Source organism: Cygnus atratus, chromosome 8 (genome assembly GCF_013377495.2).
Source record: "Cygnus atratus isolate AKBS03 ecotype Queensland, Australia chromosome 8, CAtr_DNAZoo_HiC_assembly, whole genome shotgun sequence".
Lineage (NCBI taxonomy): Eukaryota > Metazoa > Chordata > Aves > Anseriformes > Anatidae > Cygnus > Cygnus atratus.
In genome coordinates, this window is record NC_066369.1 from 17,937,620 (window position 1) to 17,963,744 (window position 26,125).

General features: G+C 39.3%; 1 protein-coding gene across 1 annotated transcript; it reads left to right on the forward strand.

Annotated features, from left to right (window-relative positions):
• The first annotated feature begins 51 nt into the window (after positions 1-51).
• LOC118243513 (vitellogenin-2-like) lies at positions 52-25,473 on the forward strand. The gene is made up of 35 exons (XM_035537634.1): positions 52-172; positions 2,520-2,540; positions 2,646-2,797; positions 4,217-4,468; positions 5,064-5,225; positions 5,313-5,461; positions 5,713-5,863; positions 5,985-6,142; positions 6,233-6,398; positions 6,970-7,095; positions 7,448-7,666; positions 8,072-8,289; positions 8,453-8,550; positions 9,118-9,242; positions 9,365-9,466; positions 10,121-10,240; positions 10,327-10,516; positions 12,074-12,167; positions 12,281-12,466; positions 12,955-13,099; positions 13,221-13,443; positions 13,534-13,709; positions 14,086-14,658; positions 15,129-15,179; positions 16,048-16,137; positions 17,178-17,390; positions 17,482-17,624; positions 18,026-18,164; positions 18,695-18,830; positions 19,253-19,439; positions 19,764-19,855; positions 20,961-21,058; positions 21,763-21,922; positions 23,312-23,473; positions 24,283-25,473. Exons 1-35 carry the CDS (start codon positions 154-156, stop codon positions 24,399-24,401), a joined length of 5,415 nt encoding a protein of 1,804 aa, XP_035393527.1. The 5' UTR covers positions 52-153; the 3' UTR covers positions 24,402-25,473.
• The last annotated feature ends 652 nt before the right edge of the window (positions 25,474-26,125 follow it).

The window sequence follows — 26,125 nt, forward strand, 5'->3', positions numbered from 1 at the left end:
AACCAGACCCCTTCCTAATTTTCCTAATTTGAAGTACTGCTTCCAGTAGCTTCTACAGACTTGCTCTGCTTAGTTGCAGCAGGACGAAAATACTCCAATGTGTATGAAAAAAATCAGACCATATCCTTGCTTTTCTCTGGGATTACTGTGTGTATGCTTCAACTGGACCAAGGTAACTAGTAAATTTCCTAAATAATATCTATTTAAAGAGTTTGTTCTTGAACAAAAAATAGGTATTTCCAGGATGATGGGAATACTGTGTGTGTTGCATGCTACTACTTGTGCTTTCTTTTTTTCTGTTTGTTTTGTAGTTCATTTTTTTTGTAGTTGCAGTTACCACAAAGCTTTTGTATGTAAAGATATGCTTGCTTCTTCACCACCCCCACACAATCTAATTTGGGAGGGAAGTAGATGACAAGATATGAAAGATATAGTTGCATCCAAAAACTGATCCGTGGGAGAAATATTCATGTTGTTTGATAGTTTATTATTATTTATTACAATACATCTGTTCTCCAGTGTTGACTACTCCCAGTGAAGTTGTGCTGTACTTACACAAAAAGCAGTAACCCATAACACAGACTGTTCTAGTTTTCACATTGATGCTGGACTCATGTACATGCACAACTCAAAACAAAACATGAGTACAAGACTTGCAGCTAACTGTAATGCTTAACATGTAAGTTTGTTGTAAAGAAATGGTCAGCTACTAAAAAAAAAGTTATAGGGAAGAGCTGGCCGTGCATCATTATGAGGTTATCACCGAGGCGCAAAGTGTGCTTGTCTGCTTAAACTTAATAGTAAGTTGATAATCATGTAAAAGGAGACGTTTCTGGCAAATTCTTGCAACAACACTGTAGTATTCTGAAATGAATTCTATGGCAGTTTCCAAAACAGAGGTTGCACAACCCCAGGTGGATTTAAAATCCAGTTGAGATCCACTTGAAAAAGTCAAAACTTGTGGGACAACAATCTAGGAAGAGCAGTTACTAGAAAATGCTAGAACAGAAATCACATAGTTCATTTGTGGTCATTAAAACATTGTTTGCCACAAACTACTCTCTTGTGGTAAATCTTGTAGGTACTGTGGGAACAGAAATAAAGTGACTGAATAACCAGTATGTCATAGATTTTGAATTAGACTAGAATTAAAGGCTTTTTGTGTGATTTGAAGTCCCCAGTTTTCTGCATTGCTTGAAGTTGCCCCTCCAGAGCTAACCTTAAAATTGGAAGACCCTGCACATTTTTTTTGTCTTTGTTGTTGATTCAGCTGCCACCCAGCTCACTTTGGAAGGCTAACTTTTTTGTGTGTGTGGTTGACAAGAACTCGTTTGTCCTTTTTCATGATTATCTATCACCATGTTCAAAAAGGGCAAGAACTTTTTGTGCATCTCCCATTTCTGAAGACACCTGGCCCATTGCCTCCACACTCCCGACATTTCTAGAACAGAGCACTTCTGTGAATGTGTTTTTGTGCTATCAATGTAAATCACTGTTAGTGATGAAATTGGCTGCAAGCCTGCATCAATTCAGGTACTTGGCTGCATTTTGTATTTGGCTCTTTAGGAAATGCAGAAGTTCTAGCTGACCTGCACTTCTGTTCTCCCTGCTTGCTGCTGAGAATCCCTGTGGGTTTTAATTGTTCATGTTTAGCTGTCATTTACCTTGGAAGACAAAATATTTACAGAATGCTTATGAAACCTTCGTTCATTTAAAAAATATTTCTGGTCAGTGTGACCGGAGCTGAAAGGACACATTGATCCTGTGATTTAAATGAATAAATATATTTTTTCTCAGTTGGATGTTAAGCGTGCTTTGGTGCACATATAAATATAATAGCAAGGATTTATCTACCCTTGTCTCCTGTCCACAAGGGTGGCCATTAGCCAAAGCTGAGGTAAGAGAGAGAACACAGTCAATGTATATGACACTGACTCTACTTTGTTAATTGGGCTACTATCAGTTAGATAACAGCTTGTGTCAGGTGCCAGGTCAACATAACCTGGGCAAAATCAATCTCATCTGTGGCAGGACCACGTACCAGCAGCCAGCCATGACTCAGTCTAGGAATCAAGTAAGATGTCTATTGTAAATTTATTGCAAATGGCCTTGTAAGAGTTTTTTATTAGGATAAGTGGAAACTTTTGGAAAATCCAACGAAAGTTTTATACAAAAAAACAGTGGGATGCCAAGGTATGACTTGATTTTTATTTTTCCGTGTGAGGAGAAGGTATGATTGCAAAAAGAGAAATGTTTACATAAACTGATAAAAAACTTGAGAATTCAGCAGAATACAGCCACGTGTTCCTGAGCATTCTTCCATAAAAGTCTCGCCATGCCTGGCAGAGCCCCATTCACCTTCACTATGAGGGGAATCATACTAGCCCTAGTGCTCACCCTTGTAGGTAAGCATACACGTCCCTTCTTCACTCCTCTTTCCTGGAATTTTCTTGAGTTCACTGAAAACAATTAGGTTTAGACTAAATGTTACTTACATGGTTTTCCATCTATTTTTGCAGGTAGCCAGAAGTTTGACATCGGTAAGTGAATTTCTGTCTATACGCTTCTATCAGTGACTTTGTTATGATGACTATTTATTAGTACATGCTTACATCTATTGTGAAAATGGCTGTTATTTCCCACAGACCCGGGATTCAGTAGCAGAAAGAGTTACCTGTACAGCTATGAAGGCTTTATGTTGAATGGGCTTCAAGAAAGAAGTTTGGCAAAAGCTGGTGTGCGCTTGAGCAGCAAGCTAGAGATCAGTGGGCTATCAGAGAACACTTACTTCCTCAAGGTATCGCATCTGGTTCCAAACATACCAATCAATACTGAACTGCAAATCATGTTCATTTCATTGCATTTTGCTCACTTGTGTTCTAAGAAAGATGTAGGGTACAGATCTGGAGACTTAGTGCTGTAGATTTCAGAGAATGATCTGCAAACTGAAGTTTAAGTGAGGAGTGATTTAGCATCCAACCGCTTACAAGTGCTTGTTGTGAAAATTGTTCATAGCAGGTGCTTCTCATGACTTTCTATCAGAAATAGAGGTGCCAAAATCAGGAGTTCTGTTAGAAAATGTTTAGTTCTAATTCAAGACACTCAAGCATGCTCTGATTTTAAGATTCAATTCAATTCTCAACAAATGTTTCCAACTTTGTTGGGGAGCCTGGACTTGGGTGTGTAAAATCATGGTCATGCAGTAAATTAATAAGTGTAGATTATGTTTACACACTTGAAAAAAAAAGTGAAAGGCATCAAAAAGTAGCACGTAGCAATTATTAGTGTTTGAATAATGCAAGAAAAGATTTGTACACGTGAAAGCATGCCTCTTAGAGATAGGGTTTGACACATCCAAAATAAATGTTTCAGACAAAAATTTTATTCGTCTGTTTAATTTAGTTACAAAGAAGAGCATCTTTCTGGGCACAGAGTTCAATGACAAGAGCTTTAGCAGAGCAGTAGATCTTGTTTCATTAACGAAGGCAAGATGTCAAAGCTATGAGCTAGGAATTGTATTCCTCATCATAGTCTTCATCCTGAAATTATGTTGTGTGCACCAGGCTGTGCTTGGAGAGACACCTGAATTAGCAGTAACTTCCCCAAAGTTAGTGAAATTGCATCTGATTTGTATTATGCTGTATGGGGAATAAAAGGTTTATAGACACATTTCTAATTATAAAGAAACAAACAAATGAGTTGATTTAAGCAATTCGCAACTATCAAATATGACAAGTAGTTTAGTCAAAGCAACAAGCGTTTTGGGAGGGGAGGAATTAAAATGAAAATTTCTAAGACTAAAAAAATAGAATGATTTTACCTTTTTATGTTAGATTTAATCTAAAGCAGAAGCTGGTACAGCTATTTTAATTTAAGGCTGAAAAATAGGGATAAATTTACTTGAATCTATTTTTATTACTTTTTTGAATAATATTTTTACCTATATAGTTGATGTTTAAAATTTTCCTGAGAGATAATGGGGGTATGTTAACTGCTTCTGTACCACAAAAGAACACTGCTGAGCACCTTGGACTTGTACTGGCTTTACACTGTAAGTAAGAGATGGAAGAATCAATTGCTGTATGGATATCTAAGCCTATATTTGGAAGGAAAGAGTATATAACTAGTGATTATGTTAATTTCTTCTAATCTGTTTACATATTTAGTACCAAAGTAATTTTATTCATATAAATATCCTTTTTCAAATTCCTCTCAGGTCCGCTCCCCACAAGTGGAGGAATACAATGGAGTCTGGCCCAGGGATCCATTCACTCGATCTTCCAAAATCACACAAATGGTCTCATCATGTTTCAGCCGGCCTTTCAAATTTGAATACAGTAGTGGACGGATCGGAAACATTTATGCCCCAGAAGACTGCCCTGATACGTGTATTAACATAGTGAGAGGAATCCTGAACATGATGCAGATAACCATTAAAAAATCACAGAATGTCTATGAATTGCAAGAGGTTTGTTTTTCCCATTCTAAAACTACTTTATTGAAAGGATGTGTTCTGTTTAGGTGCACTTCCTTCATGTTCCTGTTTATTTTAATCTACTTTCAGCCATCCATCATGAAAAAAGTTGATTTTCATTCACAAAAAAGAAAATGTGTGTGTATGTGTTGAAGGTGTTACTTTTGCTGGATCTTTTAAAGACATTTGTAAAATTGCTTTATGTAAAATGTAATACTTTCAAGAAAAAGGAATTATTAGCTACGAATGTATTTGTTATATTGCTTCCCTGATACAGCTATTTGATCCATTTTATTTGTTCATTGTTGATATTAATTAATTGATTACTTTTTCTCAGTTCCTTGACTGAGTTTAAAATATCCATTTCTGTTCAGTTTTTTAGTTCAATAGGGTAACTTGTGAGTAAAGTTAACAGGTTTCAAAACATAATTCAGTATATTCTTACCCAAACATAGCTTATCCTTACCCAAAACATAGTTCAGAATATCTTTACTCTCCTACTGCTCCTTCAGAAGCAGTAAAACTTTCTCTCATGTGGTGAAATGCTGTTATAATTAGGAAGTCTCGTTATCTTTTCTCATCTATACAGGCTGGAATTGGAGGTGTTTGCCATACAAGGTATGTCATCCAGGAAGACAGGAAGAATAGCCGAGTCTCTGTTACCAAAACTGTAGACCAAAATAACTGCCAGGAGAAGGTGAAGAAGAGTGTTGGAATGGCTTACATCTATCCCTGTCCTGTCGATACGATGGTATGTGAGATGTGAAAAGACCTTCCTCACAACAAACATAGCTGTTCTGTTGCCACTTACTGTTTGGGTCTCTCTGTCCTTCTCTAGAAAGAAAGGCTGGTAAAGGGGACTGCGGCCTTCTCCTACAAGCTCAAGCAGTCGGACAGTGGCACCCTGATCACAGAGGTTGCGTCGCAGCAGGTGTACCAGATCTCACCATTCAGCGAACCTACTGGGGTTGCTGTCATGGAAGCAAGGTAGGCAGGCTGTGGGGCTGCCTCTCAAAGCGAGAATAAAAACTATTTTGTACCAATCTGAGGACTTTATCCATTAGAAAACTGTAAGATTTTACTGTGATTGGAAAAATCCGTAAAGACTAAAAGAGGTAATGTCTCAGTATCATCAAACCAACAAACAGATGAGGCAGATGGGGGGGGAGAGAGAGAGAGAGAGAGAGGTAATTCGCTCCTTACCTGACACTTTTTCATTCCTCTCTGTCTCTTGACAGACAACAGCTTACCTTGCTGGAAGTGAGAAGTGAGCGAGGGAGCGCCCCAGGCATTCCCATGCAGAGCTATGGAAGCCTTCGCTACCAGTTCCCGGATGTACTGCCACAGATGCCCCTTCAGCTAGTCAAGACAAAAAACCCCGAGCAACGGGTATAGAATTTTTAAGTCTTTGAATTGCTTTCCTAATCAAAAGATAATATAAAAGTGATCAGAAATACGATCAGAAATACCAAAGGAATTAACTATGTGTTCACTTTCTCTTGTTGTTCAGATAGTAGAAACACTGCAGCACATAGTCCTGAATAACCAACAAGATTTCCACGATGATGTTCCACAAAGATTCCTAGAGCTTGTCCAGCTCTGCCGAATAGCAAGCGCTGACACTCTTGAGTCTGTCTGGAGACAAGTTTCAGATAAACCTCGTTACAGGTATTTATGTGTACAATCTTCTAAGGAATTTTACTTTTTTTGAGAATTGAGAGCTAAAATTAAGGACTTATTTTTCTAACCTACTTGCAGGCGATGGCTACTGAGCGCAGTTTCTGCAAGTGGCACCACAGAAGCACTAAAGTTCATTAAGACCAGAATTCGCAGTGATGAACTTAACTACATTCAGACTCTTCTAACTGTTTCTTTGGCTTTCCATTTAATGAAGGTTGATGAACACACTCTTCCAATAGCAGCAGTGAGTAAATCTACATGAATCTTTCCTATTTGATAACAGAAGGAATGCTAATTGATGACAACCATTGGTTATAAAGTTTATTAAAATAGATTCTCCCCTCATGTATAACAATTTTGTACAAATCGTGATCCATGAATTTCTTTTGGCATTATCTATATGAGAGAAGAGTGTGTTTCTATATTGCTACAGTAATATAAAAGCCTTTCTCCTATAACAGCTTCTGAGAATAATTCCCAGTTTAGTTTGCTGGAGTCATGCGTCATGCTGTCTATAGACAAACCTTTGTCCACATTATTTCTTACTTCTGAAACATAAATGGTGGTTTGTGTGTTACATCATTTAAATAGCTCTTTTAATTGCAAAATATTCCTATAAACTGGAAAGAGCTGCAAGTTAAAACGCTAATACAAACATTAGATATTTTGACACTATGATTAAGTGTAAGCATTTATTCTGAACAGGGTTTTTCCCATCTCTAGTCAATATTCCTCTTCTTAAATAGGAAAAACAGAATATTAAGTGAAAATGCATCATTGATATATTTTTATTTATTTATTTATTTTTCCTACAGGATTTAATGACCAGCTCTAGAATTCAGAGAAGTCCAATGCTTCAACAAGTTGCCTGCTTGGGATACAGTTCTGTGGTCAATAGATACTGTTCTCAGACATCAGCATGTCCTAAAGAAGCTCTTCAGGTGGGTGTCTTTTTCTCAGATTGTTCTTAGTAGCTTATTAATGTACTTTAGCTTAACTCTTTTCAGCTACAGTATGAAAATGTCAGCTATACATTTTTCAATTGACTATTAACTGTCAATTGGACAAATACACATTTCATAGTTCTCCTTCAGAACAAAGGCAATAAATCATTTTACTAATGTAGATAATAAATGAAAACACAGTTTTCCCATCCTTTTTTTTCTCAGCCGTCACTGAATACCTGCATGAAAACCATTTGCTTTATTGTGGTAGGCTTTTTAGTGTCTAAGGAGATAACTGTGGCCAATGTATACATTAGGCAGAAAAGGTTTAACTATGCTTTTTCTATAGCCTATCCATGACCTGGCAGATGAAGCAATCAGCAAGGGCCGTGAAGACAAAATGAAATTAGCTCTGAAGTGCATTGGTAACATGGGAGAACCAGCCAGCTTAAAGCGCATCCTGAAGTTCCTTCCGATATCTTCATCCAGTGCTTCAGATATCCCAACCCACGTTCAGATTGATGCTATCATGGCCTTGAGAAAAATAGCTTGGAAGGACCCCAGAACTGTAAGTACCGCCTAAAATAGTAAAGCACTTTCACTGTATCAGTTGGGTTACTGCAAAGAATGAATCCATTGTATTATCTACAGTTGTTTCTTCCAAATTTATTCACCGATCTCTGAATGTCAGCCTCTGAATGCAAAAAGCCATGCTGATGGTTTTTTGATACGTGGACATTTATTTCAGAACAGTGCCATCCCTTCTCCTTGGGGCTGTTCTCATGTGGCCCCATTCAGTTGTGTTAATACAACAATATGGAATCATACAATAAGCCAGATCAAGAAGCTTTTCTGCAGGGATAGTGACCCCTCCCACCCCCTTCCCATATTTCTTGTGGGTTATATGTAGATCCATTCTGCAAAAAAAGTCTAAATTATTGGTAATTCCCAATAATGTGTTACCTCTCTGCAGGTGCAGGGATATCTCATCCAGATCCTTGCAGACCAGTCACTTCTCCCTGAAGTGCGAATGATGGCTTGTGCTGTTATCTTTGAGACAAGGCCTGCCCTTCCTTTAATAACAACGATAGCTAATGTGGTGATGAAGGAGAGCAATTTGCAAGTGGCCAGTTTCGTGTATTCCCACATGAAGGCTTTGTCAAAGAGCAGATTACCGTATATGTACAACATGTAAGTAAAGACAGGAATAAAGTGTGCTTTTTTTTCTGTAAATAATAATGTCTGCAACATTCTTGTTAGTAATCATGCATATGCTAACAAATTGAATTCAGTTTCATATTCTGGTGGAGTGCAGTTTATTTCTGGATATTATTACCTTTCTTATTTTGATCAGATCTTCAGCTTGCAATATCGCCCTTAAGCTGCTGGCCCCCAAATTGGACAGGCTGAGCTATCGGTATAGCAAGGTTATTCGTGTTGGTGGTTACTTTGGTGAGTAAAGCATTTCAGTGACTGGGAAATTTTCACTTTAGAAATCTCTTAAGAGATACTAAGTCCTCTGGAGAAATACAACATTGCCAGTCCCCGTGTGAGTTATGTCTAGGAAAGTTCTTTCCATTAACACTGCTGCTGGATGCAAAAAGAGATTCTGTAAGATACTTGATAAGTTTAGTTTCTGAAACAATTAGTTTATTTCTTCCTGAAAAATTAATCTCTTCCTTCTCAAAAGTTATGGTAGAAGCTTTCCCCTTTTGCTGCAGTAATGTGTATTTAGCATACTTCATGTCAGTTAAATGGTCTCTCGTTTCATTTCCCTGCTGTTACAGCCTCCTGTAATACTGTAAAAGATTCTGCATTGGAAAAAGAAATTGGATTAAATGCAACAGTCACATATTTAAAAATACAGGAGTAACCATTTATTAAATTGACCCTAAACAATTAAAGCTTATGTCATGATATATCTTAGAGTCAGTAATTGAAAAAGCTGCAGAAATACAATCTTGAATGCTAAGCAGAAGGTTAGAAAAAAGATGTGTCTTTTGTTTACTTCTACCATAGATAACTATAGAGTTGGTGTTGCTGGCGATGTCTTTGTTATGAACAGCCCAGGAACAATGTTCCCATCAGCAATAATTTCCAAGTTGATGGCAAATTCTGCAGGTTCAGTGGCTGATTTGGTGGAGGTAAATATTTACTTAAATCAATAATAAAACAAATAAAGCTAATTTCATATTAAAAATTTGACTACTAAGTTTCCACTCTGAAAGTATGTTTCAGACCACTCCTTTTCATGCTGTTTTGGTAGGTTGGCGTCCGAGTGGAAGGCCTCACAGATGTTATAATGAAGCGAAATATTCCGTTTGCTGAATATCCCACATACAAGAAGATAAAGGAGCTTGGAAAAACTGTAGGTGGTTTCAGTAGTGTTATGTCTGGGTTATATGAAGTGGTATTTAGTGAGGCTTATCATAGTAGTTAAGCCCGTCTCGGAGGGTGTTACCCATGCAGCAGTCAGTTTGAATATCTCTGTGAGAGAGGGATTTGCAGTGGGACTGCAGAAGACATTACTCCTGTAATGTCTATGATAACTTTCGCAAGTCTTACTGCTGCTCTGCTTCCTCCCCACCTCAGGTATGACTGCAGAAGGAGCAGGGAGGCGAGGGGGAAGGGTGGATGTTGCTGCACAAAACATCTCTCATGTGTGGCAGGTTTTCTCCTCCCTCCCTTCATTTACCTAGCTTAGTTTACAAGAAGATCTCTCTATCTGGTGCTGTGCTTTCAAACTGGGTTTAATGGTACAAATGGCCCAGACCCTCTGTGTTAGAGTAGATGTTATTTCACCAGAATACCTGGGAATGGAAGGCAATTCATGGGCATCTGTCTCAATGGTAGGGAGTAAATCTGAAATAGTGACACTAAGCTATTAACAAAAAAGTAGAGAGATGCAAGGGGCAAAAGAAAATTGGAGGTTTGTCATTAACAGTCTTCATCACCTTGCTAAATTGTCATTTATAAAGTGTTTCATTAAGGAACTTTGCTTGTTTCCTTATCTGTTCCCTAGCTGCTGGGATGGAAAGAGCTGCCGACAGAGACCCCCTTGATATCAGCCTACTTGAAAATATTTGGCCAAGAGGTGGCCTATGTCAACATCAATAAGGAAGTCCTGCAACAAGCTATGAAGGTACCAGGGGCCACTACTTCTCTTTGCGAGGTTTGACACCATCATAATTTCATATCCTCACCTCTTGGTTCTCTATTTGCTGACAGACGATAGTAGAACCTGCTGACAGAAACACAGCGATGAAGAGAATTGCCAACCAGATCCGCAATGGAATTTCAGGACAGTGGACACAGCCGGTGTGGATGGGAGAGCTGCGATATATTGTTCCCAGCTGCCTCGGCCTGCCACTGGAATACGGGTCGTACACCACGGCCCTGGCACGTGCTGCAGCCAACGGTGAGTCGGAGAGTACGAGATGTGCTGTGCTAGCTCCGAGCAGGGGCTGGGAGGGACAGGCTGAGAGAGGCCAGAGAAGGACGTTGAAGAAGAAAACAACTGATTTTTGTAGTGTTTTGAAACACAGGAGGGGCAGTAGTAAAGATGTTTGAAGAGAAGCAGGTCAGAGTTGATTTCTGCCTTGTGTTTGAATGCATTGAAGACAGAAGAAATTAGGTGAGAAATCTGGGAAACCAGAGGGAAAGGTCACAGCATTCAAGGCCAGAAGACGTGAAAGCTGTGTGGGGAGCTGACTGCAGGAATGGGCAGAAGGGGTACCTCCTGAGAGAGGCAGATGCACACTAAGCAGGATTTAAACAGTAGCATTAGAGACGGCAGGAAGAGAAGAAGGCTTGGAAAAGAGACAGAGTTCTGTTTTAGCAGAATGAATGGGCAAGTATGAGTTGTCATGAAGAGAATTCACTGATCATATGGTTGTGCTACAGACTTTTAATTGAGGTTGATAGTCACCCTTCCTTTTGCTGACACCACATAAGGATGAAGAATGAAATATAGATACTTGTGCTCTTTTTACGCTCTCTATGCATCCTCTCTTGGCTGCTCTTGCTTTTTGTTAGTTTGTTTTAATAACATCTTTGAAACTGTGCCCCACCTCCTTGCCGTGGTGTTTTTTGGTTTGGTTTGGTTTATGTTTTGATTTGAATAACATCCTTGTAGCCAAAGTGGGGAGGTATGGACTGGATGGATGGACTACAGAGTGAGTGACAGCTGTCTGGACTGCTGGTCTCAAAGAGCAGTTAACAGATGAGGGTCTAATTAGTGGCTTGCTAGGAGCAGTGCTCCTCAGTTGTCAGCACTTGATCATTGTCTCTGTTAACAATCTGAACTTTTGGAAGAGAAGCCACCCTCAGCACATCTGTGGATGAGATCAGTGTGGGGAGAGGTCACCATGCTGGGGGTCAGGCTGCCATTCTGTGGGATGCTGACAGGCTGGAGGGATGGCCCAGCACAAGTGTGCTGGAATTTGACGAAGGCCATGAAATGTCCTTCACCTGGGATGGGGTAACCCATGCAAGTGTATGTAGACTGGGCGTCACCCAGGCAGACAGCAGCTCTGCAGAAAAGGGCCTGGGAGGCCTGGTGGACAAGCTGATAGTGAATCAGCAGTGTGCCCTTGTGGTGATGAAGGCCAACTGCATCCGTGGCTGCCAAAGCAAGAGCAGAGCAAACATCAAAATGTTTTTCTCCCCTTATTTATCGCATTTCAAGCTGCGTCAGTAGTTCTGTGTCCATTTTGGGGTTCTTACTGCAAGACTGGAGGAAATCCAACAGCAGATCACCAAAATCCTTGTGGGCTGAAGCACTTGAACACAGAACAAGTTTTCTGCATAGTTTCTCTATTTTTTGGACTTGAGAAAAATCTCATCTGTCTTGTTTTTCAGCCTTTTTAGCTGTATTAACAGAAGAGATTACCTATTCCTGAAAACAGTGGCTTGCTTATATTCAAGTCCTTTCTTTCAGTTTTACCATTTTTAAATGTTGTTTTGTTGTGTGCAGTTGACGGAAAGATGACCCCGCCTTTAACTGGAGATTTTAGACCTTCTCAGTTGCTTGATTCCACCATGCAGATTCGGTCTGACATAAATCCAAGGTATGGCAGTTTTCTAAGTCTTTAGATATTAATGGAAGTCTTTTATGAAAGGGGGGAACCTCAAGCTAAAAAAGAACACCCGTCTTACATATGGCCACTGTGCTCTGTTTCAGCTTATACGTACATACAGTCGCAACAATGGGTGTCAACACAGAATACTTTCAACATGCTGTTGAAATTCAAGGCAAGGTCCAGATGAGAGTGCCAATGAAGTTTGATGCCAAGATAGACATGAAATTGAAAAATATTAAGATTGAAACAAATCCATGCCGTGAGGAAACTGAGATATTGGTTGGAAGGTACAGTGGCATTACTTCATAATGTTTCAGCACCAGAAAGTAGCCTGAAGTTCACAATTCACTGACCTCTTATGGAGGTTTCTGCAGTGTGATTTTTTTCAGTGTGTAGCATAACCTTTAGTGTAAAAAGCAAGAGATAGGAATAAGGGAAATAAAAGTCAAAAGATGCCTAAATTATTTAGGAGCTCAATTTTTTTTGTTTGTTATTTTGTTAAATTCTTTTTTATTCTATTTTTATTTTTAAATGAATGTCTCTCATGTTTTTGAAATTTGTTTAAATTTTCCATGCTTTGAAAACTTCCAGTGATGTTTCTTCTGTTTCGCTCTTATTTAACTTTAGCAATACTTCTACATATGGTTGTGTATGCAGTTCCTATGTTCAAACAACATACTTCTGTAATGTTATGTGGCACTGACAGGACATAATTAATTTAATCCAAAAACATGGCTTTGGAATTATTTGCCATTTTCTGTGCATATTTCCACAGACATAAGGCTTTTGCTGTATCAAGAAACATAGGAGAACTGGGTGTTGAAAAGAGGACCTCAATTCTCCCAGGAGATTCTTCATCAAATATCATGGAAGAACCTTTCAGTCCAACAGAGAGAGCTTCCAGGGAAAGTTTCACAGTGGTAATCTATTCCCTTTTTCTTATATAATAAGATTAACCCCTTCTGTGCTGCACATGTCTGCAGTTTTATTCTTGCCTATGATATGCTCCCAGTGGTGTTCACATGCTCATCTCCACTGCAGCAGGGGCCTGACAGCATTCCAAGTAAACATTCCCATAGCTCTCAAGAGGATCTTCTCCATGGCACCAGAAGAAAAATACATAAACGAGACATTTGCATCAAACTGCATCGTCTTGGTTGTCAGCTCTGCTTTTTCAGAAGGTCACGAGATGCCAGTTTCATAAAAAATACATATTTGCACAGGTTAATTGGAGAACATGAAGCTAAAATTGTTTTGATGCCAGGTACAGTACTGAGCACAAGCCTTTTCTTATTAGGTTTGTTAGTACTATTTGAAGAGGTATAACCTTCTCATCCATGCAATTGCTGTGCAGTTCAAACAGATGCTGATATTGACAAAATTCAGCTGGAGATTCAGGCAGGATCCAGAGCAGCCTCCAAAATAATTCATGAAGTAAACTCAGAGTCTGAGGAAGAGGATGAGACATCTCCATACGAGGACATTCAAGCTAAACTGAAGAAGATTCTAGGCATTGACAATGTGTTCAAGGTAAGAGATTTTGAGCATGGGGGGAGATATTTTCAAATAAATGAAGTCAAGTGTTGAAGGCTAGTGTGGAAAACTGGCACAGGAAAGCAAGAATGGGGCTAGTTTGAAGGGTGCTGGGGCTGTCAGCCCGTGTCATGTCAGCAGAGTTTGATTCTAAGTGGTGCATCCAACTGGGGCTGGTCCTCAATGCCAGGGCAAATTTCATCTGGGAAGAGTGGATCTAAGTGAGTTATGCAGCTTCTGTGGTGGGTGAGGCCAGGAAGTTTTACTGAAAGGCTGTGGTGAGCATTTCATCTGACACACAGGGATATTTTATTTTGTAATATAGAACCAGATGTATCCCCTGTCTTGCACTTCCCTTTGAACTGTTTTGCAGGTTGCAAACAAAACACGACACCAGAAAAAGCGACCTTCTAAGAAAGAAAACACAATGCTAACAGAGCTTGGGACAGACGCCAATGCAAAAACTCCCTCCAGCTCATCTTCTGCCTCCTCAGCTGTTTCCTCTTCTTCCTCATCATCTGCTTCCTCTCCTGATCATAGAAAGCCCATAGATGAAGATGACAATGATCAAGTAAAGCAAACTAGAAACAAAGACACAAGCCGCAAGAGCAGCAGCAGTAGTGGTAGTGGCAGGAGCAGCAAGAGCAGCAGCAGCAGTAGCAGCAGCAGCAGTAAGAGAAGCAGTAGCAGCAGCAGCAGTAGCAGCAGCAGAAGCAGCAAGAGCAGCAGCAGCAGCAGCAAAGGTAGCAGTAGTAGTGCTAGCAGCAGTAGCAGCAAGTCAGTGAATCACCACAGCCATAGGCATCACTCAAGATATCTGAATGGCAGCAGTAGCAGCAGCAGTAGCAGTAGGTCAGTGAGTCACCATAGCCATGGGCATCACTCAGGACATCTGGAAGATGGCAGCAGCAGCAGCAGCAGCAGCAGCATGTATTCCAAAATACGGGTAACTCATGTTTGTCAGTAAATTGATGCTAATATTTGCGAATCGCAATCCTGATGGCAGTTGGCTTTGCATCAAATTATGAGTTGACACAGTAAATTTTAGCAACATAAAATTTCAAAATCTGTTCTGCTAACACACCTGCAATCGTTGGATCAGATGACTCCTTTGAAACATCTCAAAAGTTTCCACAAGATTGCTGAAACTTTTGTTATAGGCAGGGAAGCATTTTTTGCCAATTCACTGCTTTCTGTCAATACACACTGTCTGTTTCTGTCTTAATTTTGCAGTAGGAACATTAATGCTTTATATAAACTATTTCAAGTCTCGCATTATGCGCTTGTGACTAAGCATACTCTGCATGAATGATAATTAGTAAAATTCTTACTTAATTCCCAGTGCTCAGATTTCAATGTAATTGCAGCATTTATTTTCTTCTGAGGCTTTTCGTCTTGTTCTTGTTATTTTCAAAGGGAGGTCATGAGATTTATCAGTACCGCTTTAGATCAGCACACAGACAAGAGGTGAGTTTTCTTTCCTCAGTAAATTAAGATTGCAATCTGTCGTGAGTCAAATGAAAAACCTTAAAGACCACTTGTTGTCTTTGTTGAGGAAAATTACAGTGCTGATAACATTTAGAACACCAAATTGACCATGATGGTTCTTCTGAGACTCAAAAAGACAGGGAGATATGTTCTCCTTTGTGTTGTGTGCATGATTTGTGGTTCTGCAAAGTAGACACAAAGCCTCTACCAAAGCCTGGGACATTTGCCTGGCTTTGATCACTTGGTGTCTTGGATTGGAATCATTGTTGACACACACTAGGGTAGGTGTGTTGGCAAATGTGGGAGGATATCTTAATTTATGGTACTTTAGTTCAGCAGAAGATATCTCACTAGGGTGTGATACAGCCAGGGGCAGTGAAATTGTTATGAGTGTTCCTTGAAAAGTAAAACATTTGGCTGTGTCTCTCTATTCATTTCATACTTTCCAGTCATTTGGTTCATTCAATATGTCCTCCAGGTGATCAGGCCCTTCCAGATGTAAACTGAATCAGTTCTGATCTTTTGTATTGAAACAAGAGGCTGGTTCAGTTTGGCTTGATCTGGTTCCTTGCTTTTTCACAAAGGGGAATTCTCATCTAGGTGTGTGTTCCTTATTTATCTCTTCTGAGAGGTCACATATACTTGACTAAATGAGATTTTTCAGGGAACATATTAAGCAGAATGAAGCATATTATATTGCAAGTCATTGAGCTGCTCAGTGTTGGAATGCAAGTTTATCACTAATAAGTGTCATGACAGATAATGTTCTGCAGCACCTTCTGGTGCAATTTCCTCAAGTGTGATTTTTACATTACCTTCTTTAGCGTGATGTATTTTCTTCTTGCAGTTCCCAAAAAGGAAACTCCCAGCTGACCAATACAGCAGCACATACTCCTCTACAAGATCCAGTTGTGACACATCCCGAGCTGCTTCCCAGGTTAGTTGCATCATTTTTAGGGTTTTTGACAGCTTGGAAAAATGGCAGAGTGGCCATACATTTACAGTAATTGTACAGCTAGGACATGGGAAAGAGAGAAGTAAGAAATTGTCAAGTGTTGGGTATCAACCAAGAGCAAGAGACACTGTAATTTCCCACACACACTTTCCTCTGCAGCAAGGTGAGGATCACTCATACCATAAGCCTGCCTTCATAGCAATCCAGCCCAACAGATACTCATAGAGACTGATCTTGTGTCCCCTGCAACGAGGAGGTGCAGTGCCAGGGCATTGGTAGTAGTGACCAAGGCTAAGAGGAGCCTCAGGAGAAGGCACGCTCCAGAGATGGCATGTAGCACCTTGGCTCCTCACCAGCACCCAGCCTGATGCATGCAGGCTTGCTGCCTGGGGAGAAATGCAGTGAAGGAATTGCAAGTTGTAGCATGCTTATGGTCCAGCTGTCAAGGGGGGAGGTTCTTAACGAAGAAATGTAACAGATTATATTTAGTGCTGGGGTGCTGTTCGGGCACCTGCTTGTCCCACAGAGCCCACAGCTGAAGTCTGAGGTGAAAGCCAGCAGACCAACCAGGCAGGTAAAGAGAGGGACAGCTGCTGGTGGATGGTATTGTGAGAAGGATTGGTGAATACAACTGACAGCTGATGTTTGTTAAATTTAACAACTTTTTTTTTTTTTAATTCATGGGCAAATATACAGGTGTTAATAATAAAGCCTAAATCATATAGCCATTACTGTATCCTAATGTTATGAACATTTCCATGGTATCAGCTCAATGAAAGGCACAAATTTTGGCTCATATCAAATACAGTGATAAAATCCATCTGTGCTTGCAGAGGCACATGCACGCTAAGACATATGCATGAGAATTTATAGGCATCTATAGGTATGGTACATATGCTTGTATATATTTGCGGTTCAGTTTTTTATTTTTTATTTATCCATCTAGATCTTGCATCTAAAATGTTCCATAGTAACTCCTTTATAATGACATTCTTTGCGTACTTTGTTCCCCTTCTTTTTAGCCTAAATTTCTGGGTGATGTCAAAACACCAGTGTTAGCTGTTTTCCTGAATGGCATTAGTAACAATAAGAAGACAGGAGGCCTCCAGCTTGTGGTATATGCTGATATCGATTCCATCAGGCCCCGGATGCAGGTATTTGTGTCAAACCTCACAGATTCAAGCAAGTGGAAGCTCTGTGCTGATGCTTCAGTCCTCAATGCTCACAAGGCAGTGGTAAGGCTCAAAAAACAGTTATATACAGTTATATGCATCACAGGAAAATCATGTTGCCTGTGTTTAAAAACGGACCATTTCTCCACTGTAGGGTTACCTGAAGTGGGGCCGGAATTGCCAGGACTACAAGGTTTCTACTGAGCTGGTAACTGGGCGGTTTGCTGGCCACCCTGCTGTACAAGTGAAATTGGAGTGGCCTAAGGTTCCTTCAAGTGTCAGATCAATAGCAGAATGGTGAGGTTTTAGTCTCACTCATTTATGTCACTCATTTATAATATTGTTCAACTGTGAAAAATCAGTATCCACCCATGTGGTTCTAGTGATTAAAGTACCAGCTATTTTAAATTCTCTGATCTGTCTGAGTACTGTCTTTGGACATAAAAGTTGAATGGGAGATCATAGCCATCCTGTAGTAACATTCAGTAATTCCTCATGCTGGACAAAATTACTGAAAACTGAGGAACAGATTCTTCCTTTCAGTGAACACTTGATCAGTAACGGAGAGAGTGGTTAATGGGGACATGACCAATGATCCTGAATATGCCACTTACACATAGATGTGAGGCAGATGGGTTTGGATGTGCCTCTTTTTGCCTCTCTATTTCACCAGATCTTTCTCTTTTGAATTTTTGAAGGTTTTACAATTTTGTCCCTGGGGCTGCATTTATGCTGGGGTTCTCTGAGAGAATGGACAAGAATCCTTCTCGACAAGCCAGGGTGGTCGTGGCTCTAACTTCTCCAAGGACATGTGATGTTGTTATCAAGCTTCCTGATGTAAATATGAAACATTATCCTCACTCTCTCTCTTTTTTTTTTTCTTCTTTTTTTCCTGGTAGAAAAGTGAGTTTTTTTTTTTTAATTACATTGGGTGAATTCTGAGAAAGAAAAGTTAAGTAAAGTAAGCCTCAGTTTGGGTGTAAATGTTGAAAACAGCTTTTGTTTATTTTTGACTTTTTTTGTACATATACATATATATGTATATTCATAGAGTGATTTTGCTCATGCAAAAAAATGGGTACTCATGAAGAAATGCATTTCCATCTCTAGTACTCCATAAGTGTTCCCCTAACCACCTTTGAAGGGAAGTAATTCATTCTCTCCCAAATGCTATCTGAATGACACACACCAGAAGCAAAAAACTTGTGGACAGTGAGTCAGATGATTTGTGTTCATATAAATTCTTTGTCAGCCAAGGTAGAAGAGACTGAAATCAATTTCAAAACAGGAGAAAAGGCTATCTCAGCTGTTTGCTGTGAATACTTGTCACAAGTGTGTTTTGACTGTGCTTTTGAATTCCTTTTTAGATGATCCTCTATGAAAAAGCCATGAGACTTCCCCTGCCACTCCCTGTAGGTCCAAGGATACCAGCTTCAGAGCTGCAGCCTCCAATCTGGAATGTCTTTGCTGAAGCCCCCTCTGCAGTGCTTGAGAATTTGAAAGGTTGGGATTTAATCTGGTTCAGAAGAAGGACATCTTCAGTCTCTGGAATTACTTGAGAATCTTCTGATTTTTTTTCTGGCATTATTTGTCTCCAGTTAATTAAGACATAGACTGTAATAATGCAAGGATAATTCAATTGGGAGAGAAAATTGTGCTTATAGTACAGAAATCAGCAAGGATATTTCAGGAAAATCAAGATTGACAATTATCTGACCTGGTAACATCTAAAATTTCTGGCAATTATTTTGTTAGATAGACTTTTTTTTTCTTGGTAGACAGAAGCCCCTGTAATCCATATAAAAATATCACATAATGAAAAAGAAATATAAAGCTAAAATAATATAGCACTAAAAATAAAACATTCCATTTAATGAGTTTCTTTTATGGAAAAGCAAATATTCACTGGCTTTCTATTTAAACAGCTCGCTGCTCAGTTTCGCACAACAAGATCACAACCTTTAATGAAGTCCAGTTTAACTACACGATGCCAGCAAACTGCTATCACATCTTGGCTCAGGACTGTAGCCCTGACCTTAAGTTCCTGGTGATGATGAGGAATGCTGAAGAAGCTATGAACCTTAAAGCCATCAACATCAAGCTTGGCAGCCAGTAAGTAACTCCTACCAGATGCTGGGATTGTGAGGGACTACACTGTCCACATTTAACAGGGGAGAAGCTTAGATCTAAGCTATACTGAAATTGTTCAGCAGCCCATGGGATTTTAGCATTTTCCTTATTTACTTTCCATGTGTATTGAATGTGATGCCTATGACATCATCCTGCATTTTAGGTGACAAGAATACCCCTGAAGTAATTTAAGCAGTTTAAATTAGTTCATGTTGTGACCAGTGATATTTGGAAAGCAGTAAAATAATTTTGTCAATCTGTGTGTATGAACGTGGTACAAACAGGTATGAATGCTCTTCTTAACAGCGAAATTGATATGCATCCTGCCAATGGACAGCTGAAACTGCTGGTGGATGGGGTTGAAAGCCCCTCAACAAATGTTTCACTCATATCTGCTGGTAGGTGATGCAGAATCTGTTTTGTTTCATTTTCATGTATATGTTAGGAGAAAGAAAGAAAGAGAAGACAAAAATATTCTAACAAAAATTTCCCCAGTTTGTGTTCAATAAGTATTTACACCTTTTGCTGTAAGATTATTATTTAAGAATTTATATTTCACTCAGTTGCATGTGAATATTTATAAAGACAGATTAGAGTGTAGAACTCCTGAAGTAGCCAAACTAAGCAAAATATAACCAACATTTCATACATTACTGTGGCTCCCACTGGAGTTGCAAATTTAAGAATTGTATCAGATATACTATAAAGCCTTGCTTGGTAAAACTTTTTGAAGTAAAGCTTTTCTAAGCTTCACCACCCTTATATATCAAAGATTTTCCTATTTTGATTTGTAGGTATAAATTTGGTCAGCATTCTGAAATCTGCTAGGAATAAATATGGACTACTGTGTGTATACAGAAAAAATAGCCTGCTTTCTCCTCTCAAAGCAGGAATATTTTTTCTGTGAAAGGACACAGGAGGACTTTGCCTCATTCTGTACAATGCAGTCAGGGGCAATGTACAATGCAGGTGTTTCCTGACTGTATATCTGTAGTATTCAAATCAGGCTAAATCTTGCTGAAAGTGGGTTAGCATCTGCCAGTGCTGAGCTCTGTCCTAATTATTATGCACTTGGTAAGTGATAATTATGCTAAAAATGGCTTTAGTGACAATCGTGTTGTTTTCTGTATTTTCTTACTCCTATATAGTATAGTCAGGGCCTTGTATTATGTGCAGAACTGCACAGATATTAAAGGTAGCTCTGTAATTGTTTCTAGAAATAAACATGATATGCTAATAACCCAAAGAGAAATAATAAATCTGTGATAATTAAATTGTTTTCCAACTTTTTACAAACAGCTATTTTCTATATATACACATTTCTGCATTGTTTTTCTGTCTTTTCTGCTTCTTGAGAACAAATGAGGAATTTAAAGCAAAAGAGGCAAAAGAGCTTTTTAAAAACATGACAGCAACATTTTCTTAAAGAAGATAGGTTGGGTCTGTTTTAGTGTTGGCTTTGTTTTTTTTCTTTGTTTTTTTCTTTTTTTTTTTTTTTTCTAGGTGCTTCTTTGGGAATCCACAGTGAAAAGCAAGGCCTTGTACTTGTTGCCCCAGCCTATGGCATTGATAAATTATACTTTGATGGATACACATTCATGGTATAGTTCTTCCTCTTCATGAGCTTTGATGTTGAGAAATTTCTGTTGGATTCCCTTAAATCTGTGTATGAGTGCAAGAGTGTACAGTGGCAAAGCCAAATTTGTCCAGAGCCCCAAAAAAACAAAACCAAGAAGATACTTCAACCAGCATTGCAGAGTGCTGTTCTTTATTCCTGAACAGGAGACATAAGAATCTTTCACCAACAGTAATACCTTATCCCTATAGAACAGGTGTGTGCCGGAAAATGGGCCTGTGAGTATACACAGACTGAGTCAGCAGCACGTTTGCGAGAAAAAAAAAATATTTTCAACTCCTGTCTACGTTTTAAAGGCTGTACTAGAAAAAACGTGAAACAGAAATATAAGAAAACAGTATCATACTGTATGCATCGCCTACTGGGAAAACATCCACCACACAAAAACTTCAGCATATTAATAGTCTAGACTATTAATAACTTAATACACTAGATGGGCACACTAGATTTTAAAGGCTCTAATACAGTTAAAGACACCAGCATCATGGGAGTTTGGCATCTAATTGTGAGATGCTTTTTAATTCTCAGCAAAGAAAGCAAACATTTTAAATGTTTGTGCATTAACTTATACTGGAATGCATCTATATAGAAAAGATCTACTACGTAGTGATTTTGTTTGTTTGTTTGTTAATTTGAAATGCTTTTGACTTTTTTTTTTTTTCCTTGAAGATTCAAGTTGCTTTATGGATGGCAGGGAAAACATGTGGAATATGTGGAAAATATGATGCAGAATGTGAACAGGAATATCGGATGCCCAATGGATATCTAGCTAAAGATGCTGTGACCTTTGGTCATTCTTGGATTTTGGAAGAAACACCTTGTAGAGGAGGTATGCAAGCTGTAATGAATTTAATATAGTATCACCGCAATTGTTTAGAAATTGTAGAATCTTTAAAAAATTAAAATCCATAAACATTTTGGAAAAAAAAAAAACACATTTTAAAAGGGCTAATCATTAAGTTACATTAAGTATAACATTTTCTCTCAGTTTAGAGAATAATAAGAAATTACAAGTTAAAAAAATAGAAAAAGTCAGTAGAAATGAAATAATCAAACTGAAACAAAACCTTTGTTTCAGTTTTAAAGTGAAAACAATTAAGAAGATTAAAAATATATATATATAAGAGGATAAATTCACGTGTAATATTTGATTTGAGCAAACAGCATTTTCCAGCCAGTATCTGATCCATCAAAAAATCAGATGGGGATTAGTAATTACCATGGCTGAACATCTGATTTTTGAACCAGTGCAGCCTGTCAAGCAAAGCATTTAAGTACACGAGCAGTTCCAGGGACTTAATTACATTGTTGAAATAAAATAAAATAAAAGCTGTGTTTTAAGTGTTCCAGTAGATTAGGATCTTATGTGGTACTCCATTCTCTCAGCTGAGGTTATGATGCAACAGCATACCATAGTGGAGGTAGGAAAACAAGCATGTTGCTTTTGTAAACCTGATGGGAAGGACTTACTTGCTACCTGGAGATAACTTTTACATGTTTAGCTGTACATTAACTGTACATTAACTGTTACTTTTCTGCGTGTCTCTGTAAAGAATACTGGGCATCAAACTTGCTTTAGATGTATATGCAGTACATGGGCATGTACACAATAAAATTCACACAGGCAGTAGTGCCCACACTGTGTTTCCATTCAACCTATGGAAGAAATTGCTGAAATTTTAGAGAATAAAGCTTATAGTCAGGAATAAATTGTGGCTTGTTTAGCTTCTCACACACTTGTAACTGCTTGTCCTGGGAAACCAATATGAGACCAGTATTACTGGCTGGCAGCGATGACTTTTGCTTGCTCTCTGCAGCAGTTTTGAGTCTGCATGACAATGGTAATGGTGTAATTCTTTAGTGATTATTTTTATTTGTTCAGAAATACCCTTTTTCTTTCCACTGATGAATACTCAAAGCTTTTGAATGTGAGAATGTGAACTTTGCAAAATGTTTATTGGCATGACTATGTTTCTACATCCTAATCTATAAATTAAACCAGTTACACTGGAAATTAACTTTTTGTAGCTCCGTATCTAATTAGCTAATTTGAAAAGCTTATCAGTCAGTGATGCTGCTTTACTTATGAACAACATACAGTTTTTATAGATGCAATTTGGTTGCTAATGTGAAACATCATTGGCAGATGGGTCAGTCTGGGGAGATCTGAAGATCTTGTACATAAGAATGTAAACTACCATCAATGATTCTGTTGCAGCTTGTAAACTGCACCGTTCATTTGTGAAGCTTGAGAAGATGGTTCAGCTTGCGGGTGTAGAGTCAAAGTGCTACTCTACAGAGCCTGTGCTACGCTGTAGGAAAGGATGCTCTGCCACCCAGACGACTCCAGTAACTGTTGGTTTCCACTGTCTTCCAGCTGGTAAGTCAACAGAAATCTTGCTGAATTGGAGCTACCCAAACGGTGCCTTGACTCAGTTATTACACTCAAAACATGTGATTGGTCTGACTGAAGACCTTTCCCTGGTTTCATTAATAAGTAAAACTTTTTTAGTGATATACAGATGTTTTTCTATTGTAATTTTACCATTTTTCATGATTGTTGCATTTAAAATCTAAACTGAATGCCCCTTCATGGTGCTTTGATCTAACAGAGTAAGGGCAGCGTAAGAGTACACTCAACATTGTGATTCTGCAGAAAACCTATGCACTGAAGCATGTGATGATTCAGGATTATATACGGAACCCTGAAACAGGGATCCTCATCTTTTATATTTTTATATATCTCTGCCTTTGGGTGTGATCCTATTTCCCTGAGCTGATTTGGGCAATAGAAGGATAATTGTGGACAGGATTCCTGCCCACGGGTACAGTAATACTGGGGTATGTCTCTTTCATAAGTATATAGTAGATATTAAGAGATCAAATTAGGTGGATATAGATTACATAGATGATAGGTTCATGTGTTTCCTTCAAGACCACAATATCCTTTCCTAAAAGTGTTATTAATAAAACTCTGCATGGAAGTAGTAGTTTTCAGTGTAGAAATTACTTATTACTTAAGCGGATTTCCTTGAACATCTCTGCTTGAGTTAGTCAGATAAAAATATGCATAACAGCTAGAAGAAGCCAAGCCTGGTGTAATTAATGACTAGTGCAAGGTAAATGCTGTATCTTGCAAAACTGCTTCTGAAGCATGCTATTTACTTTTCATTTCTTGTTCACCATCAGATTCGGCTACTAGCATGACTGACAAACAGATGAAATTCGACCAGAAGTCAGAGGATATGCAGGATACTGTTGATGCACACATAGCATGTTCATGTGAGAATGAAGAATGCAGTACATGAAGCTGTACACTTCAGCGCAGGAGAAAACAGAAACATTTTAATGTTTTTATTGTGTTGTCTAAGAAGACTCATCTTAAGAAACAATAGAAATACTAAATTAAATACTTAAAGATGTGTGGAATTTTCCTAAGTAATTTAAAGTATTAAACTTTATTATTGTATAAACTGTTCTAATTGCCTATAAATATCTGATTTTGTAATAAATATGTGCATGGAAAGATTGATGAAGGCTTCCTTATTTCACTGGTTGTAGAAAGAGGAGATCCACATTGCTTCTCCTCGACCCACATTTTGTAGATTTCTTGAGTCTGTGACAGCCAGCTGTGTAGACATGCATCAGACAAGTGTTTGTGTCTGGCCCCACTGCGGTATGGGTTAGGTTGAGTGGCAGAAGCTGCATGCCAGGCTCCTGCTTGTTTCCGCCAGTGCTTTCTTCTTTGGTGTGCACCCGCAACAGGAACTGATCGGCTCTGGGTGATACAGCACCCTCTGCAACAGCAACACAATGTGGTGCTCCACAGTAATAAGGCAATGTGCCAGTGCTGCCATGGGCAACAGCAGGATCAGGGAATAAGCCTGAACCTCAGGCCTCTGGACAAGGCTGCCCTGAGGGAAGCAAGAGCACCTTATGTTCCTGACACTCCCCACACAGAAGCTGGTGCAAATCAGGGGGTCTCCAAACAGCCCCTGGGTGTGATGCCCACCCGCGGCAGGTCTGCGTGGTCACGGGGACAGATGTGCTCCTCTGCCCTGAGCGCCAGAGGGTGCCCGGGGGGTTTCAGCCTTATATTCCAGGTCAGTGTTTCATGCTTGACCCTGGGGCCATGCCAGCAGATTGAATGTGTACGGCAGGTGGGTTTTCTGTGGGAGAACCACCTCAGGTACAGACCACCTCAGACTCAGACACAACCACTGATGTCAGTGATTTCCTTGGTAGCTTAAATCATCAGGATTATTGCACTAATTTCAATAGAAATAGCATTGTTCCCTTTTACATTTATCAGTCCTATCTAATCAGCGTTCTCCCAATTCATATGTGTGTAGCCAGACATTTTTATAACTGACCACATTCACTTCTACATTGAACTCTGTTAAGCAAAGCAGAATGTGATCCTACCGAGGTGTTAAAAATGTAACTCTTCAGTAAATTAACTAAAAGAGAGCAAGTGACTCAATTCTTAAAAAATCAGCAGCAAACAATGAAGACAAAATGGCGCTTACCAGTGACCACATGGAGCGTAGAGTTGATTGTTGGGTAAAAGACCTGAGAAAGTTCTGTAAGAATTGTGCCATTTTGCTTTCCCCTGCAGCTTTGGCACCTCCAAATGTATGCGTGTGCATTTTATAGTTTGGAAAGGTAAGTGTCCTTAGTACTGAAAGGAATCTGAAAGACAGGTGTGAGAGGCAGACACAGTTCAAACGCTGTCACTCTTGGGCAGTGGCAGTAATGCTGTGAGGTGACTTCCCTCTGAGCTGCTGGGTTTGCTGGTGCTTGTAAGTCCCGTGGAAGCACAGACTTGCCCAAGACCGCAGCCAGCAGAACCTGGGGCTCAGCATCAGGCTGCCCGGCTGGCTCCCCAGTTCCCAGCCAGGTCTGGAGCACGGCTCTTGGGAGGCCCTGGCCTCATCTGCATCTCCTGCCCTGACACTGTGGACGTTGAGCAGAGCTCTGGGGAAATGCTGTCCAGGGCTGCCCCTGGGCACAGCAAAGTTGGTCATTACCT

Excerpts from the sequence above, each read along its gene's own strand:
- LOC118243513 (XM_035537634.1), top strand. Across the intron at positions 4,469-5,063 it reads ATGTCTATGAATTGCAAGAG|GCTGGAATTGGAGGTGTTTG; the intron begins GTTTGTTTTTCC and ends TCATCTATACAG. Across the intron at positions 10,517-12,073 it reads GGCACGTGCTGCAGCCAACG|TTGACGGAAAGATGACCCCG; the intron begins GTGAGTCGGAGA and ends TGTTGTGTGCAG.